This window comes from Chelonus insularis, unplaced genomic scaffold, assembly GCF_013357705.1.
Source record: "Chelonus insularis isolate UGA/USDA-ARS -01 unplaced genomic scaffold, ASM1335770v1 contig_399_pilon, whole genome shotgun sequence".
NCBI lineage: Eukaryota > Metazoa > Arthropoda > Insecta > Hymenoptera > Braconidae > Chelonus > Chelonus insularis.
Window position 1 is genome coordinate 1,318,333 of NW_023276554.1, and position 13,721 is coordinate 1,332,053.

The 13,721-nt window shown below is 30.5% G+C and overlaps 2 protein-coding genes across 4 annotated transcripts in view; both read right to left on the reverse strand.

The window, feature by feature from the left end:
* Nucleotides 1-775, reverse strand: part of LOC118068201 (nephrin-like) — a 177,071-nt gene extending 176,296 nt beyond the window's left edge. Inside the window, exon 1 of the mRNA XM_035085422.1 lies at nt 359-775. The gene's annotated coding sequence lies outside the window, so the exon portion shown is untranslated. The remainder of the gene's footprint in view (nt 1-358) is intronic.
* Nucleotides 776-1,898: 1,123 nt separating this feature from the next.
* LOC118068208 (serine/threonine-protein phosphatase 2A 56 kDa regulatory subunit gamma isoform-like) lies at nt 1,899-13,507 on the reverse strand. Of its 3 annotated transcripts, none has more exons than XM_035085435.1 (9): nt 13,322-13,507; nt 12,828-12,887; nt 8,065-8,239; nt 5,763-5,965; nt 5,199-5,593; nt 4,782-5,115; nt 4,463-4,681; nt 4,157-4,378; nt 1,899-4,003 (listed from the first exon to the last, which is right to left on the reverse strand). In XM_035085435.1, exons 1-9 carry the CDS (start codon nt 13,346-13,348, stop codon nt 3,854-3,856), a joined length of 1,785 nt encoding a protein of 594 aa, XP_034941326.1. In that variant the 5' UTR covers nt 13,349-13,507; the 3' UTR covers nt 1,899-3,853. The 3 variants fall into 3 exon arrangements, with proteins under 3 accessions (XP_034941326.1, XP_034941327.1, XP_034941328.1); XM_035085436.1 differs by having other exon boundaries at nt 13,018-13,491; XM_035085437.1 differs by lacking the exons at nt 12,828-12,887; nt 13,322-13,507 and adding an exon at nt 8,949-9,914.
* Between the last annotated feature and the right edge of the window lie 214 nt (nt 13,508-13,721).

Below are 13,721 nucleotides of genomic sequence, written 5' to 3' on the forward strand. Positions count from 1 at the left end.
TTCAATCAATTTTCGAATAAAATTTAATTCATGAAAAAAATAATATTAATTAAAAATGTAGTAAAAAAAATTTTTTTAATGTTTATTAAATTTTAACTTTATCCAGATTATTAAATTATAACGATATATCTCTTTAAAAACACCGGTAAATGTAACTAATCCTACAAATAATAGGTCGGAGCATTTTGAAATTCCAGGAACGGACGTAAGTAGATCATTTCCAAGAAAAACAAAAGCCTGTTAGTATTCGCGGAATTTTTTTCTCAATTTTTTTTTTTGTATATACAAAAAAAAAATGGTATTATATTAGCTAATCTAGCATAATAGAATATTAATGTAAATGTGTACTTAAACATACCATAAAAGTTGCTGGATAATCTGCAGCAAGTTGATTTCTAAAATTTCAAATTGGAGCGACGCGGTAAACAAAACATGGCTGACTTTCAAACGCTCCGAACGCAGTACATTCTTTATGTATTAATTAAAAAATTTAATCGTCTTAATTTTGCACATATCACTCACATTAATTTATTATTAACTTAATCAAATTTATTCTATTGACAATTAACATTTCTATGTAACTAAAAATTACGCCAAAAATAACAATAGCGTCTCTTTTATTTTTTAGCGTCACCCACCGAATTGCCATTTTAGAGTAAATTTTATAAAAAAACTTCTTTATTTCACTATAACACACTATGAATCATCTTTATAATACATTATACGTAAAAAGTATGTACTCAATTTATTAAATTTTCACTTTTAAACCCTAAAAGAAATACACAACCCCGAGACCGATGTACCCTCTACGGCGTTCGCGCCAAAACTGAGCTGGCATCGCGGAAACGCCGATTATCAATTTTTGATATATGTCCCCACCATCGCGATAATGCCCTCCATCTTTGTTTGCCATTTTTTGAAATCATTTTTGAATTTTTTAATTTAAAAAAATTAACTATATGTCTAAATGTTATAATTATTATCACGATAAATAATAAAGATTAATAAAATAGCGTTTACTGTATATTCTAAAAGACAAAACTTAACCCAAGCGCCATTAACCGTGCATCATTTGTAGGTAAATAACATTACAACAAATGTAAATATTTTTTAATGAAATTACAAAGGAAAATTAATGAAATTCTAAATTAGAAATAAATTTTTTTTTCAATGATTTGAATTATAGCAGAGGTATTTGAAAAAAATTAAAGATGATATGAAAGCTGTTTTACCACGAAAGTTTAATATAAATTTTTATTTTCATACAAGAAAATATTTTTCAATCGAAATAATACTTAATTATTATTCTTTAGATACATAAAAACTACTTAATAATAATTATCTGAACTTCTTGATTCTTTATTCATTATAAAACTACGCCTTTAACAAATTACAAACTTAATTGTCTTCTGTATGAAAAGGAATAGAATAATTCACTTGAAAAGAAAAAATGAGGTAAAAAAAGTTTAAAAAATTGAGGATAAACCACAGAGCTCGCTTTAAAAATTCACACAGTCATCTCAATTAAACATTTAATAATTTTACTATGTTAATTTTTTTTTATAAATTTAATATCCAAATATTAATATTTGATGCTGCTGTATTTTTTTTATAAAGAACAAGTTAATTTCATCATCTAAAAAGTGCAAATATTATTTAGCATTTCCATATTATTAATTCATTAAAATTTTACACATAAACCGACAATATAATTTTTGATTCAGCTATGAACAAGATAAATATTTTAATACTGTAATTTTACATGATTCTATATTATTAACTATAAAACTCTACTCCTATAATTATTGTATTTGATTTCGTGTGTCATAGAAGTGATCGATCATGCAGCACCACTTACATAATTAAATGTTTATTTATAACTTTGGCTTTATCGATAGTTATGATAAACAAAATAGAAATTTATTTTAATAGTATGAAGAAATATTGTATACAAATTCCTAAAATTTATAGTAAAGAATTAGTGGTTCCATTTGTTATTGTCTAAACGCAAAAAACTACTCCGACTTGACAGATTGTGCCTGAAATAATTCAGTAAACCTACACCATTTATCAATACAACATTGTTGATTCTAGAACGCAATTACATTATTTACATAATATTTACAATGTTGTAAATAATTTCACTTTGTTTCTCAAAGAGAATATTCAATTCAAATTCATATGTCTTTTAAAAACGAGCTCTCACTTTTGTCAAAATAATGAAACATTAAACAAGTTCCGCGATAGAAATTAGAATTTATTAAATTTTTTTAGTTAAATATAATTTATAATAACGTAAATATATATAAAAGATGGATATTCCTAACAGTGTTTTTCGTTTATCCTGTCTACAGGTTTCCATATAAAGCATTTGCATACGTGTCATGACACTCATACAAATTTACTCAATATACTCAATATTACTTTTGATCAACATTGTTGACATATAATATAACATTTCACGAAATAATTAACGAGCTTTGTGATTCTCCTCTTTAAAAAAAGACCAGACTTAATATCATTATTACCATCCGCATATCTCAAAAATATTCGCGAAGGTCAGAATTTTACAACATATTATCAATAGCCATAAAGCTTTGATACTTTAAATTCGTTCTTATTTTTATACACATTCATATTTTTTTTATTTATTATTAGAATATAACTGTAATCATAATACTAATAAACAACGCTCAGCAGAAGTGGTGACTATATAATTTTTACGAATCGATTAATCAAATCATGTTAATTGTTTTCCTTTAGTTTTCGCTTCAATTTAATATAATCAATATAAGAGTTCATTATATCCATTCTTCAACAATGTTTATCAGTTTATATTAACATAACAGCCTGCCAGCAGCATAAAGACTTACAAGATTCGTTTTACTTATTTTTTTCATTTATTTTTTTGTTTTTTAATCTTTTTTTTTTGTAATCTAGTATGTTATACATCACTTTTAGACACGACATAGCAAGACCAAAAAACTTCTAATGTAAAAATTAAATGATTGGCATGTCAACGTTAAGCGAACGATTCTAAAGTTTTACAAACGCTGATTACAGTTAACCGATTGATTTTTTTGACTTGCTGGGTTATGTATGACAGAAGGCATCTAGTGGAATAATGATTCGGCCTGATGATATAAGGATTTCTTTAAATATTTTTCTTAAACATCTAATAATAACTAACATTTGAGTGGCCTTGACATCTTGGTGCTTGCTTATTTTTTTGAGGCAGTCCATTTGATTCCTTAAACCTCGAGAAAATTTTGGCGATATTGCAAAAACACGTGGTTAAGGACCGAAAGTTTTCAAATATCAAACAATATATACTAATATTTGTATTTTCGCAGTCGATGTAATTTACAGCTAGCACTAAAAACCAATTAAACTTAATATTTTCTAATCTTCTTAATAATTGTTAGTGTCGCTCATTATAAAGCACAGCAAAGTAACTTCTCATTGTACAAAAAGTCTTACGAGGGATTGTATTTTCTTTTTTCAATTTTCACATCATAGGCTACGCCATTTGATGAGATCTGTCGGCGGATAATACCGCAGGCAAGCTGAATTTTTAGTGTTTTATAGTCGTTTATTTATCCAAAGGACGTTTATAATAACCGTCTGCGTGGTATTCTTCTTCTTCTGTCATTAGTTGGATCGTTAATTTTTACTGTTACTTTATGTTTTCTGTATAAATTAACACACTTAATAACAGAAGAAAAACAGACATCCGGCATCCGCATTTAAAGTCATTTTCCACAAAATTGAAATTTTCACTCAGTTTCAGAGGTCAAACGCTGGAGTATCTGCAGCAGAACAGAGGATACATTGGAAGGGAATTCGACAAAGACTAGCAGTTGTTTGGATCAGGCGGTGTAACGAGGTATTCGTCAGCACGTTTATGATCTGAAAGAGCTCGAATCGTGTAAGAGTCATGAGGTAATTCACTCTTTCTTCGCAACAACGGCTTCGCTTTGTTAGAATTTGACATCTTCTTTGCCTAAAACCCAGAAATTCATTCCTTGATTATTCAATGAATGAATATAAATTATTTATGTACTAAGTATATCATAAAAAATGTTTACATCATACTAACATTTCTTTTGATTTATGTTACTGTGCAATGATTACATTAATTAGAGATCATTTTTACCTCGTTAGCCTTAGCCTCAATTTTTTCTAATGTAAGCGGAGTTGTGTCGTTGTCAGCATCATCATCCAATGGAGGACTATCCAAATGCTGCGACAGATTGTGCGAATTATTTTGGATAGCTTGCGTCATCACTGCATAATTTGGATGCCGCATAGCAAGATTTTCCACACGATTCCACGCCTCATCTCGATCTTTCATCAATCTTTTTTCTTTTTGTCGATCCTAACAGTACAAAATATATATTTAAAATACCTTCAACAGCATAAATATTTATACATTAAAAAGATAAAAATGAAAAATAATTACTTGAATATATTGCTGAGTACATTCGTCAAATACTTTTTGATTCATTTCCATTAAACGTTTTAAAGCATTATAAATCAATCCATGAATTGTTTTATTCCAATGATTGCGAGAATTTTTATATAATGCCGGATACATAATTGGTAAAATAAAAGAGTAATTATCAGATATTAAAGACATTATATATTCATTATTCCAATAGTATAATGTTCTCTCAGCCACCTGGAAGTTAAATAATAAAATGAATAATTAATTAATTACATAATTGAAAATATTATTAAACACCACAATGATTATGAAAATAATGAATCATTTCTCATACCTGAAAGTGTGGTGAAGAGACACTTTTAGCGAGTTGCCTAAAAAGAGGATCCATAACTTTTTGAAATTCTGCTGGCTCAATAACATCTAAGATCTCTTCAAGCTCATTGAGAAACATGACCTCTTTAGGTGAATGAGTTTTTGGCCAAAACTTGAGCAGATTTTTTATTACTGGCTCTGTCAAGTTTGGATCTTTTTCCAAGAACTGTACAACACAGTACGCAAGTTGTGGATGGTAAACGGATAAAGACTTGGCTTTATGAAGAGGTAAAAGAACTTTTAACAAGAATACTTTGTGTTCCTCTTTAAGCGGCAATGCGAAGCCATTGATAATACTGCAATAACAAAAATAATCGTTAAGCTTATTGTCCTAGTTTAAATATGGATTGAAAAACACTATCACGAATTATTCTATCACCTTCCAAGTATCTCTAACAATTCTGCTATTCCATTGTGATGCTCCGTTTCATAGATAAACCGATAAAACACATTGTTTATCTGTTTTCTTATGTATGCTCTGAGACCAAGAAACTTTCCATAAATTCTGTGGAGTGTCGTCTTTAAGAAATCTCTCTCTCGTGGATCTTCTGAATCAAAAAGCTCCAACAGCTGTAGAACAAACTTGTGGTCTATAAACCGCTTTGCTACAGTAGGCTGGAAGTCTTGAGACTCGAGAAGTCGTAGGAAAAATTCATACACCAGTTGTAAATGTGGCCAAGCCGCCTCTAAAGTTGGTTCATCTTCTTCCGGGTCAAACTCAGCTCCATTCGGATTGGATGATGGTGGAAGAGTCCGGAATAGATTAACAGCAAACTACAGATGGAATTTTTTTTGTTAATTAATGAAAACAAGTATAAAATAAGTTCTGAGAATTTTTAGATATTATACCAATGTTTCCAAAAAATAAATAAAAAATCATTTATTAAATAACAATCAGACAATGGATAAAACAAAAAAAAACTTTTACAAAAATATAACATACCATATTCACTGCCTCGGGATATATCGCCTCAGTAATAACATTTTTATTTTTTGTTACATATTCAACCATCTCTAAAAGCGCACCGCGCTTTACTTCCTTCCATTTTAAATCAGAAAGTGGATCGGATTCAAAGTCAAAGAGAACGCAACACTGTCGGAGTTTTTGAATAAAAAGTTCTTCTCTTTCATTTGCTTGTTGTGCATCTGCAATCATAAAAAAAATGAAGGGTGTAAATTGATCAAATAAAATAGAAAAAAAAACATAAATACAAAAACAAAAGTTCCAATTAATTAAAGTAAAAAGAAAAAATAAATAGAATCACAATCTTTCATTCAGACAGAAAATTAAATAAATAAAGAAACTAATATTGGTAGAAAATTTATTTTCCGATACATTAAGCAGTAACTTATTTACCAATGAGTAAGGGTTGAAGTGGTTGATAGTGAAGAGCAGAAATAGTTTGATATTGTTTATTGGAATCTTGGGGTAAAACCGCAGCAAATGCAAGACCCTGATGAAAACTTGGACTTTTTGGTAAACCACTACCCAACGAAGGACTTATACCGCCGACATGAACCATCGTGTTCGCGTTTAGAGGTCAAATTCGGGCAATGCTCCCGTCACCGACTATAGGATCATTCAAACTCAGTACTGCGTACTATCACCCTACTGACACAGTGAAATAATTTTTTCCTGGTCAATTTCCACTGTTTCAACTCTTTACTTATAGATCCAATCAAGCTCTGCTTATTTCTCTATACTATATACTCTTTAATTAATACAAACCACACCGTTTAATAATAAAAATCTTCAATAATTATAACAAAATTTTCCACTGGAATAAATATCTTAGTGGACGGAAAAATTGGTTTGTCGACTTGGAAGACGTAAAGACGTTGATGTATAACAAATTTAGGACCTCACTTGATATTTTTATGATTGCAAAAGAATTTGATACAAATGTCAAAAGTCATTAGAGCAAAAAATCGATTATAAGCAGTTATTTGCAGATTTTTATCAAGACCACAGACTGGTATGATTAGTATGATTTATAAAGTTAACTAATACAATTACAAAAGGTCTTTGATGCGGAAACGAGTAGATAAATACGCAATTAAAGCCTAAGAGTCCGTTGTGAGGGTTGTTGCACGCTTTAAGGGTAACTGTTTACTTCTAAACTCGAGGCTAGGGACCAGAAACACGACGACCTCGTAGCGTCTGCGCGACCCCGTGAACAATCGATATTCTCTGACGTAGACAATATATTCTTGCGAAGAGAATCACACAGACAAGACTCGACTGGTTCACTCAAATGTAACTGAAGAAGGGTTAAAATGTTGAGAAAGGCCAGGGTGCACATTTTTATCTCACTCAATCGCCTTATTCTGCGTCAATTTCACTGACTATAAATTGATGTATTTTTAATACCAAGTATCAATCGTTGTTATAAAGTCCGATACTTAAATATGCAGCTCACGTAGGCAGCTATACTTTTAGAAACTTCATTCATTTGTAATAAATGTATATGTACAATTATTCTTCTGTTTTTACTGAGGTTATTTTTGCCTAAATACTAAATTCAATATTGAACATTGACCTTAAATGGTCTTAACTAGAAATGTTTTATTCACCTTAAACGAAAGTAGTGACAGTTGTTGATCTATTGATAATCGATACAAATAGATATCTATGGCTTGATAGAAGTACATTAAACCCCGATTTGTCATTTTATTAGGTGCTTATTTAATTAAATTTTGTTTTGTATATAAAATTGTCGTGTAATATCGTAAAAAAGTACAACATTGTCCTAGATTTTAAAATGTATGATGACACAAGTGGCAATGTTTCAAACTTTACTTTGATCTCTTGTTTTTTTTTTCAAGTGATACTATTTGGAACTGATGAATTATATTATTGCATTTCTCAAACCTAATAAAAAAATTCAGTCCATTGACTCTTTTTTATAGCGAAAAATTTTTCATTTGACAACAACTGTGGTACCTATGTTCACATCAATTACAAAAATTCCATCGAACATTTTTCAAAGTAAAAATTCATTTCCATTTATACTTTTTAGAATGAAACAAAAAACAAAATGGGTAGATTTGTTGGAATATTTTTTTTTTTAGATTGAAATAAACTTCAACTATATTTTCATGTTTAGTTGAAGATAGACGCAATAGCATAATGATATTTGGACTCTCCTCCGATAAAATATGCATGACGTTAGATGAAAATAAGACAACTAAAAAATTAATTGATTGGAACTAATGTTTTCACTTTATTAATATAAATAACTCACCTGAGATGAGGGGTAATTTTTGTAATTCACGGTTCTTGGATATATTGAACCTAGAACTATTCTGACGTTTATCCTTCTTGATGACAGGACCACCAGCTTGATACTTCATCTTGTTGATCAACGTTGGCGGGGGCGGAGGACTACTTCCCGGTGGTCCACCAGCCACCTTGTTGTTCTAATGATAACAAGGATCAAAATAGCAAGGATTAAATTACTATAAACAATTCATCATTATTATCACACTTAACACTATAATCAAAATGATTTTTTATTAAAAAAACAATGTCACTAGGGAACATTTATTAGAGTTTCATTTATCATTATTGTTCTAAAATTAAAACCATCAAAATAGATTAAATAATCAATAAATTTTTAGTTCAAAGACATTCTGAACAAACAACTTTTAAGTAAAAAGTCTTAACTAAGAAATTTAAAGTCTTGGAGATGTGCATTAATATTACGATAAAAAAACAAACAATATACAAATAATATTCCTTATTTGCATAAATTTATGTAGCTGACATTTTAACGATAAAAAAAAAGATAAAATTTATTAGAAAATATTAGCAATATTTGCTTGATAAGCCAGCTTAGATGAATTTAAAAAAATACAGATAATACTGGCTAGAATATCAAGTAATCGTTTTAATACTGGAAAAAAGAATGGCACGGCCTAGATCAATTCTGATTTAGTAGAAACAGGACTTATTACATTATCATCATGCATTGGACAATAACTCATACGGTCAATCGCTATCTTATCTGGTACATAATCCATCTAAAGACTATTATCGACAAATATCAACGAAGAAAAAATGTATCAAATGTATATTACACTTATAAAGAGATAATAAATAAAATAAAAATAAAGTTAGATAACATGCCTTTTTCCTGAAGACATTTCCAAAAGCTAAGTTACTAAATGACTGCATTTTACTTTGCATTTCAGAAAAAAAACAGTTCGCCAGGTGGAATATCACAAAATAAACACAGGTATAAAAATTTTAACAATAATCTTCAATCTAGAGCGCATGATTAAACATCTGAAATTGGCGGGCAACGCCAGAAGACTTTGAATTTCCATGCGCAATTAAATTGACAGTTAATTCGATAGTTCGACAATATCAATATTATCGTAATTGCGAAATAACCAGTCGGCACTTGATATTATTGCTCATAAACTGAATGATTTCACAAAACCATCAAAACCTGTGGATGCTGAATCGTGAATGAATGGACATCGAGATCGTTATCCTCATAAACACTTTTGTCAACACCTCTAATCGATTTCGATCTTTTTTTCCTCGTAGAAGCTTTGATTGTGGTCTCACAACAAGGTCGCAGAATGGCACTGGCAATTATAAAAATGACTATCACGCTCGTGACCGAGAATCGAATTACTTGCGACACGTTTTGGCGAGCAATCGGCCAGTGGCACGCCGATGCGGTTGTCATTGTAGCCGTAATTACAATTCACCCGCCACGAGAGCCTGCACACGACAGTGAATGTCGACGAGCAGGCGCGACGAAGCGTTTACATTTATAGATACAACATAAGAAAAAGACAAAGCATTAAAACACAAGATTTTTAATTTATAAACATGGTCATCTGTAAGATGATTCCAAGTTAAAGTCCAATCTAGCTTATGAGTATGTTGATTTGAAGCTACAAAATGATGAAAATATGAGAAAAACTTGGCCAATCATTGGCATGAATCACACATATGGCACAATGATAAATCTTATTGATAATTGTTGTCAATCGATTCGTTAACGCATTAGCAAAGGATCGAGGAACTGCGCGTTCACCAGTTCACGTGAACATTTCTCGACTACACATATCACAGTGACTGTCCCTGAGATATGTATTGCGTCGTTTACCAAAGAGAGAGACCAAGAGAGAAAGAGAGACGAGAGCAAAGATAGCAAGTTGTTCAGAGGCGGATGTTCTCTCCTATTTAGTTGACATTTTTAAATTACTTTGACTAGTCCAAGCTACTGTGACGTAAACATGTTTGTCAGATTACCTTGTTCTATATATCCTAATACTTGAGAGTTCAATATACTCAGACTCTAGTCCTCAACACTTTCTTTAACTGTTTACTTAGTTAATTTACCCAAATACTACCAGCTAAACTCTCTCTTTCTTATACTCAACTAAACGTGAAACCTACATGAAAGAATTTGTTCATGATTTGATTCATAAACCATCGGACAAAAAAATCAACTGCGTGGGATGGAAAGAATGCATGGACATATATTTTGATATTGGGATGCTTTTTATATATATCCAACTTGAAATAGATTTTCTTTTTGAAAGAGCAAATAAAAAATCTAGAGTTATCTGGCTTATAGCTTATAGATGATTCTTTTTATCTTGGTCTTTGTGCACTAAAACCTTTGAAGAACAAATGTACCTCCGATGAAAATTTTTGTATACATTTTTTTTGTAGCAAACTTGAATTTAGAGCAATGATAATGCCGTTGAAAAATGCAATACATCGACAAGCTTTATAAAACTATGAATCACAAACAAAATGGTGAAAGTATTATAAAAAAATGCTTGAATTAAACATGACGAGTACAGCATTTTCTAACATTAAAATTGTTATAATGGAGAATCAATTTATTGGAAAGTTTCAGTGATAAATATAAATCAACATTATCAATCTTATGTTAAAAGAAGTTTCTAATATTTTATTTTCTCAAGAAAAAGCTACCAACATCCATAATACACATCACTCTCATCAGTGATTTGAAATTTTGCAATAACTAGGATAAACAAATCAGAAAATGATTAAAAATAAAATACCTTTTGAAAAAAAAAATGTTTAAAATGATGATGAAGAAGAAAATCATTTCCATAATTTTTTTGCTGAATAATAAACAAATTAAATCCTTTAGATTTTTCTAACCAATATGTGAGGCGTAGAGCTAATAAAAATCTCATTGACAACCACAGCAAATTGAAAAAAAGCGATTATACAAGCGGAGATTATAAATAGAAAAGGCATCAATGATAAGACAAAGTGACATGTGAGATTGAGATTCCCTCACGTAATCTATAGAGAAAAAGATGATCATTTTTATTCCATGAGACCGATAATACTTTTTTTAAAAATTCAACATTTCATTGAAAATTATTTATAGTTTTCTTGAGAGAAAAAGTAGTTCAATCTGCTACAACAGCTGAGATTAAGTATGCAAAAATATTTAATACATCAATAATCTATAAATAAATGGAGAATAAATTTATGATAATGGTAAATACAAGCAAAATTCAGAGAAAAATTAGGTCATTCTCTATAATTATAAATACTACTCTCTGGTCATTATCCACTTTCAAGAAGCAACAGTGTTTTTGGTCACATCATGTTTAATGAATCGAAGAAAAAATAAGAATGCTAATTTTTAAAAAAAACACAATAAGAAAGGCAGTAATAAAAGTGATTTATAAATAGAGAAGATACTGATGATAACAACAAGTGACAACTGAGGTTTAGTTTTCTCATAAGCTAAACAAAAACGTCCTATCATTATTTTTTTTTCTTCGTGCTCCGAAGGCCAAACATCTGCTAAAAATCTTCATTAAAAATATTCTACTATATATTGATCTGAAAAAAAAATACAATAATAACAGCTGATTGTGAAATAATCATTAATACAATATAATGATTTTTATACCAGAATAAACAACCAAAGAAACAATGAATAGAGGAAAAATATCTTTAAAAACGATAAATAACAAGAAAGGATAAAATTTTTAAATTAATTGCATGAACAATATTCTGTTTCAATTGTTATGCAAAATTCAACAGATTACTCATCAAGTGTATCTTGATATTTTTGTTTATGTAGGTATATTTTTTGCGGTGCAAATACATAGTATTGATACCGCAAGAAAGAAAACCCCGTTTTACAATAATCGAAGACTCGTAGTGATATCTTTTTTCGACTTATTGAAGCACTGAATAGCAGGTGGAGCTCCGAAGGTAAAGTCACAAGATTCTTTTCTATTCCAGCTCTACTACTAAAAGTCTTGTCCAGTTAACTCAACACGTTTATTATCTCTCATAGTGATGATCAAAAAAAATGTATCTACAATGATTACATAAGACTGAAGATTATGAAGATCTAACGAATCACAATACCATAATATAATTAGAAGAAAATTGAATTGTTAATAACTTGATGAGAAATTCTTGACAAATCAATTTGCAACTGATAATTTCGTATATTGACAGATAATTTTCAGAAGACGAATGCTTAGTTAAGCTGTCAAGTATATTTATCGCTTGTCTAATTGCCAGAAAATGCCAATGTAGACAGACCTGAACAAATGATTACTGACACACAATTCACTTTGCGATGTCAACTGACACTCATTCCTCCTATATCTTAGCAATTAATAATATTCAAGTAAATTAATGATAAAAAATGATTGAGAGATTAAATTGAAAGCGTACTTATCCATCACAGTTCCAAAACTCCAAAGAATAATAGCCCAACTGAAAGATATTTTATGTCACTTATCATCAGCCGTCACAATAACGGTTTAAACACCACATTTAAATAGTAACTAAACAAGAAACGCCTCAAGATCAAAAGGGCTTTGTTTCCCAATGAGTACATTGAGAACTTACAGAGTGTTGGCATATCTATATGCTTATATATGAGTAATAGAAGATGATAAAAATATTTATCAACATGTGTTAATAATATTCAGCAAATGATTCCATAGATTAGCTGGTTTTTAACCTCACCTCTTCTCCAGGTTCTAGATCCTTTCCATTTTTGCCCTTGTCCTTGGTCTTGATGGACTCCTAGAACAAAACAAATGATCTAAAAGTCTGTTGAGGATCGCGTGATGTATGAATGAAGGGAGGAGTACATGAACTTGAGTAAAAAAATGCAGTAAATGATGAGATAGAGACAGAAAGATAGAAACAATACCATTATTTTGGTGATAATACGCGTAAATTGCTCGGGAAGGAGATTAAATTCGCGGAATTCTCTTCTTGTAAGTATGTAGGATGGTGGTTGCGAAATTAACGACGCAATACCCTTGAATTAAAAGCGGGTGGTAGTCAGGATACGTGTACGGTGAAGCCAAGACCGCCAGGGTTGAGTCCCCCCCAAGCCTAGAATTGCTGCTATGTGCTACACGAAGACACAGCAGAGAAAAAAACACCGTTCTGCCACGAAGAATCACCACGAGAACCTTAAAACACCTCCTCAATTATCTTAATAAACGCACCTTGTCTTTTTTTTGCTTGTTTGGCATTTTATCAACCACCGGTGGTTGAAATTATCAATTTATTAGCGGGCGGACACACTTTTTATGAACTTAAAATCAAGTCAGTGGCCAGACAGCCGACAAAACCACACGGCGTTCGTTACGCGGCAGCCATTGACTATCGGCCATCTTTAGCGACAAACCTGCCACTGACGACTAAATTATGAACTTCTCTCCGTTCAATTTTCAATTTCGATAACTAACTTCACGTAGTATTGATTTATCATTCAAACTTTGTTTTTATTTTGTTTATTTATCAAAAAACTCTAAATATAGACGTTTTAAATTTTTTTAATAATTTCACTTTTTTACGATGAAAAACCTTCTTCTCTTACGTTGCCATATTTTCTTTTTTAATCAG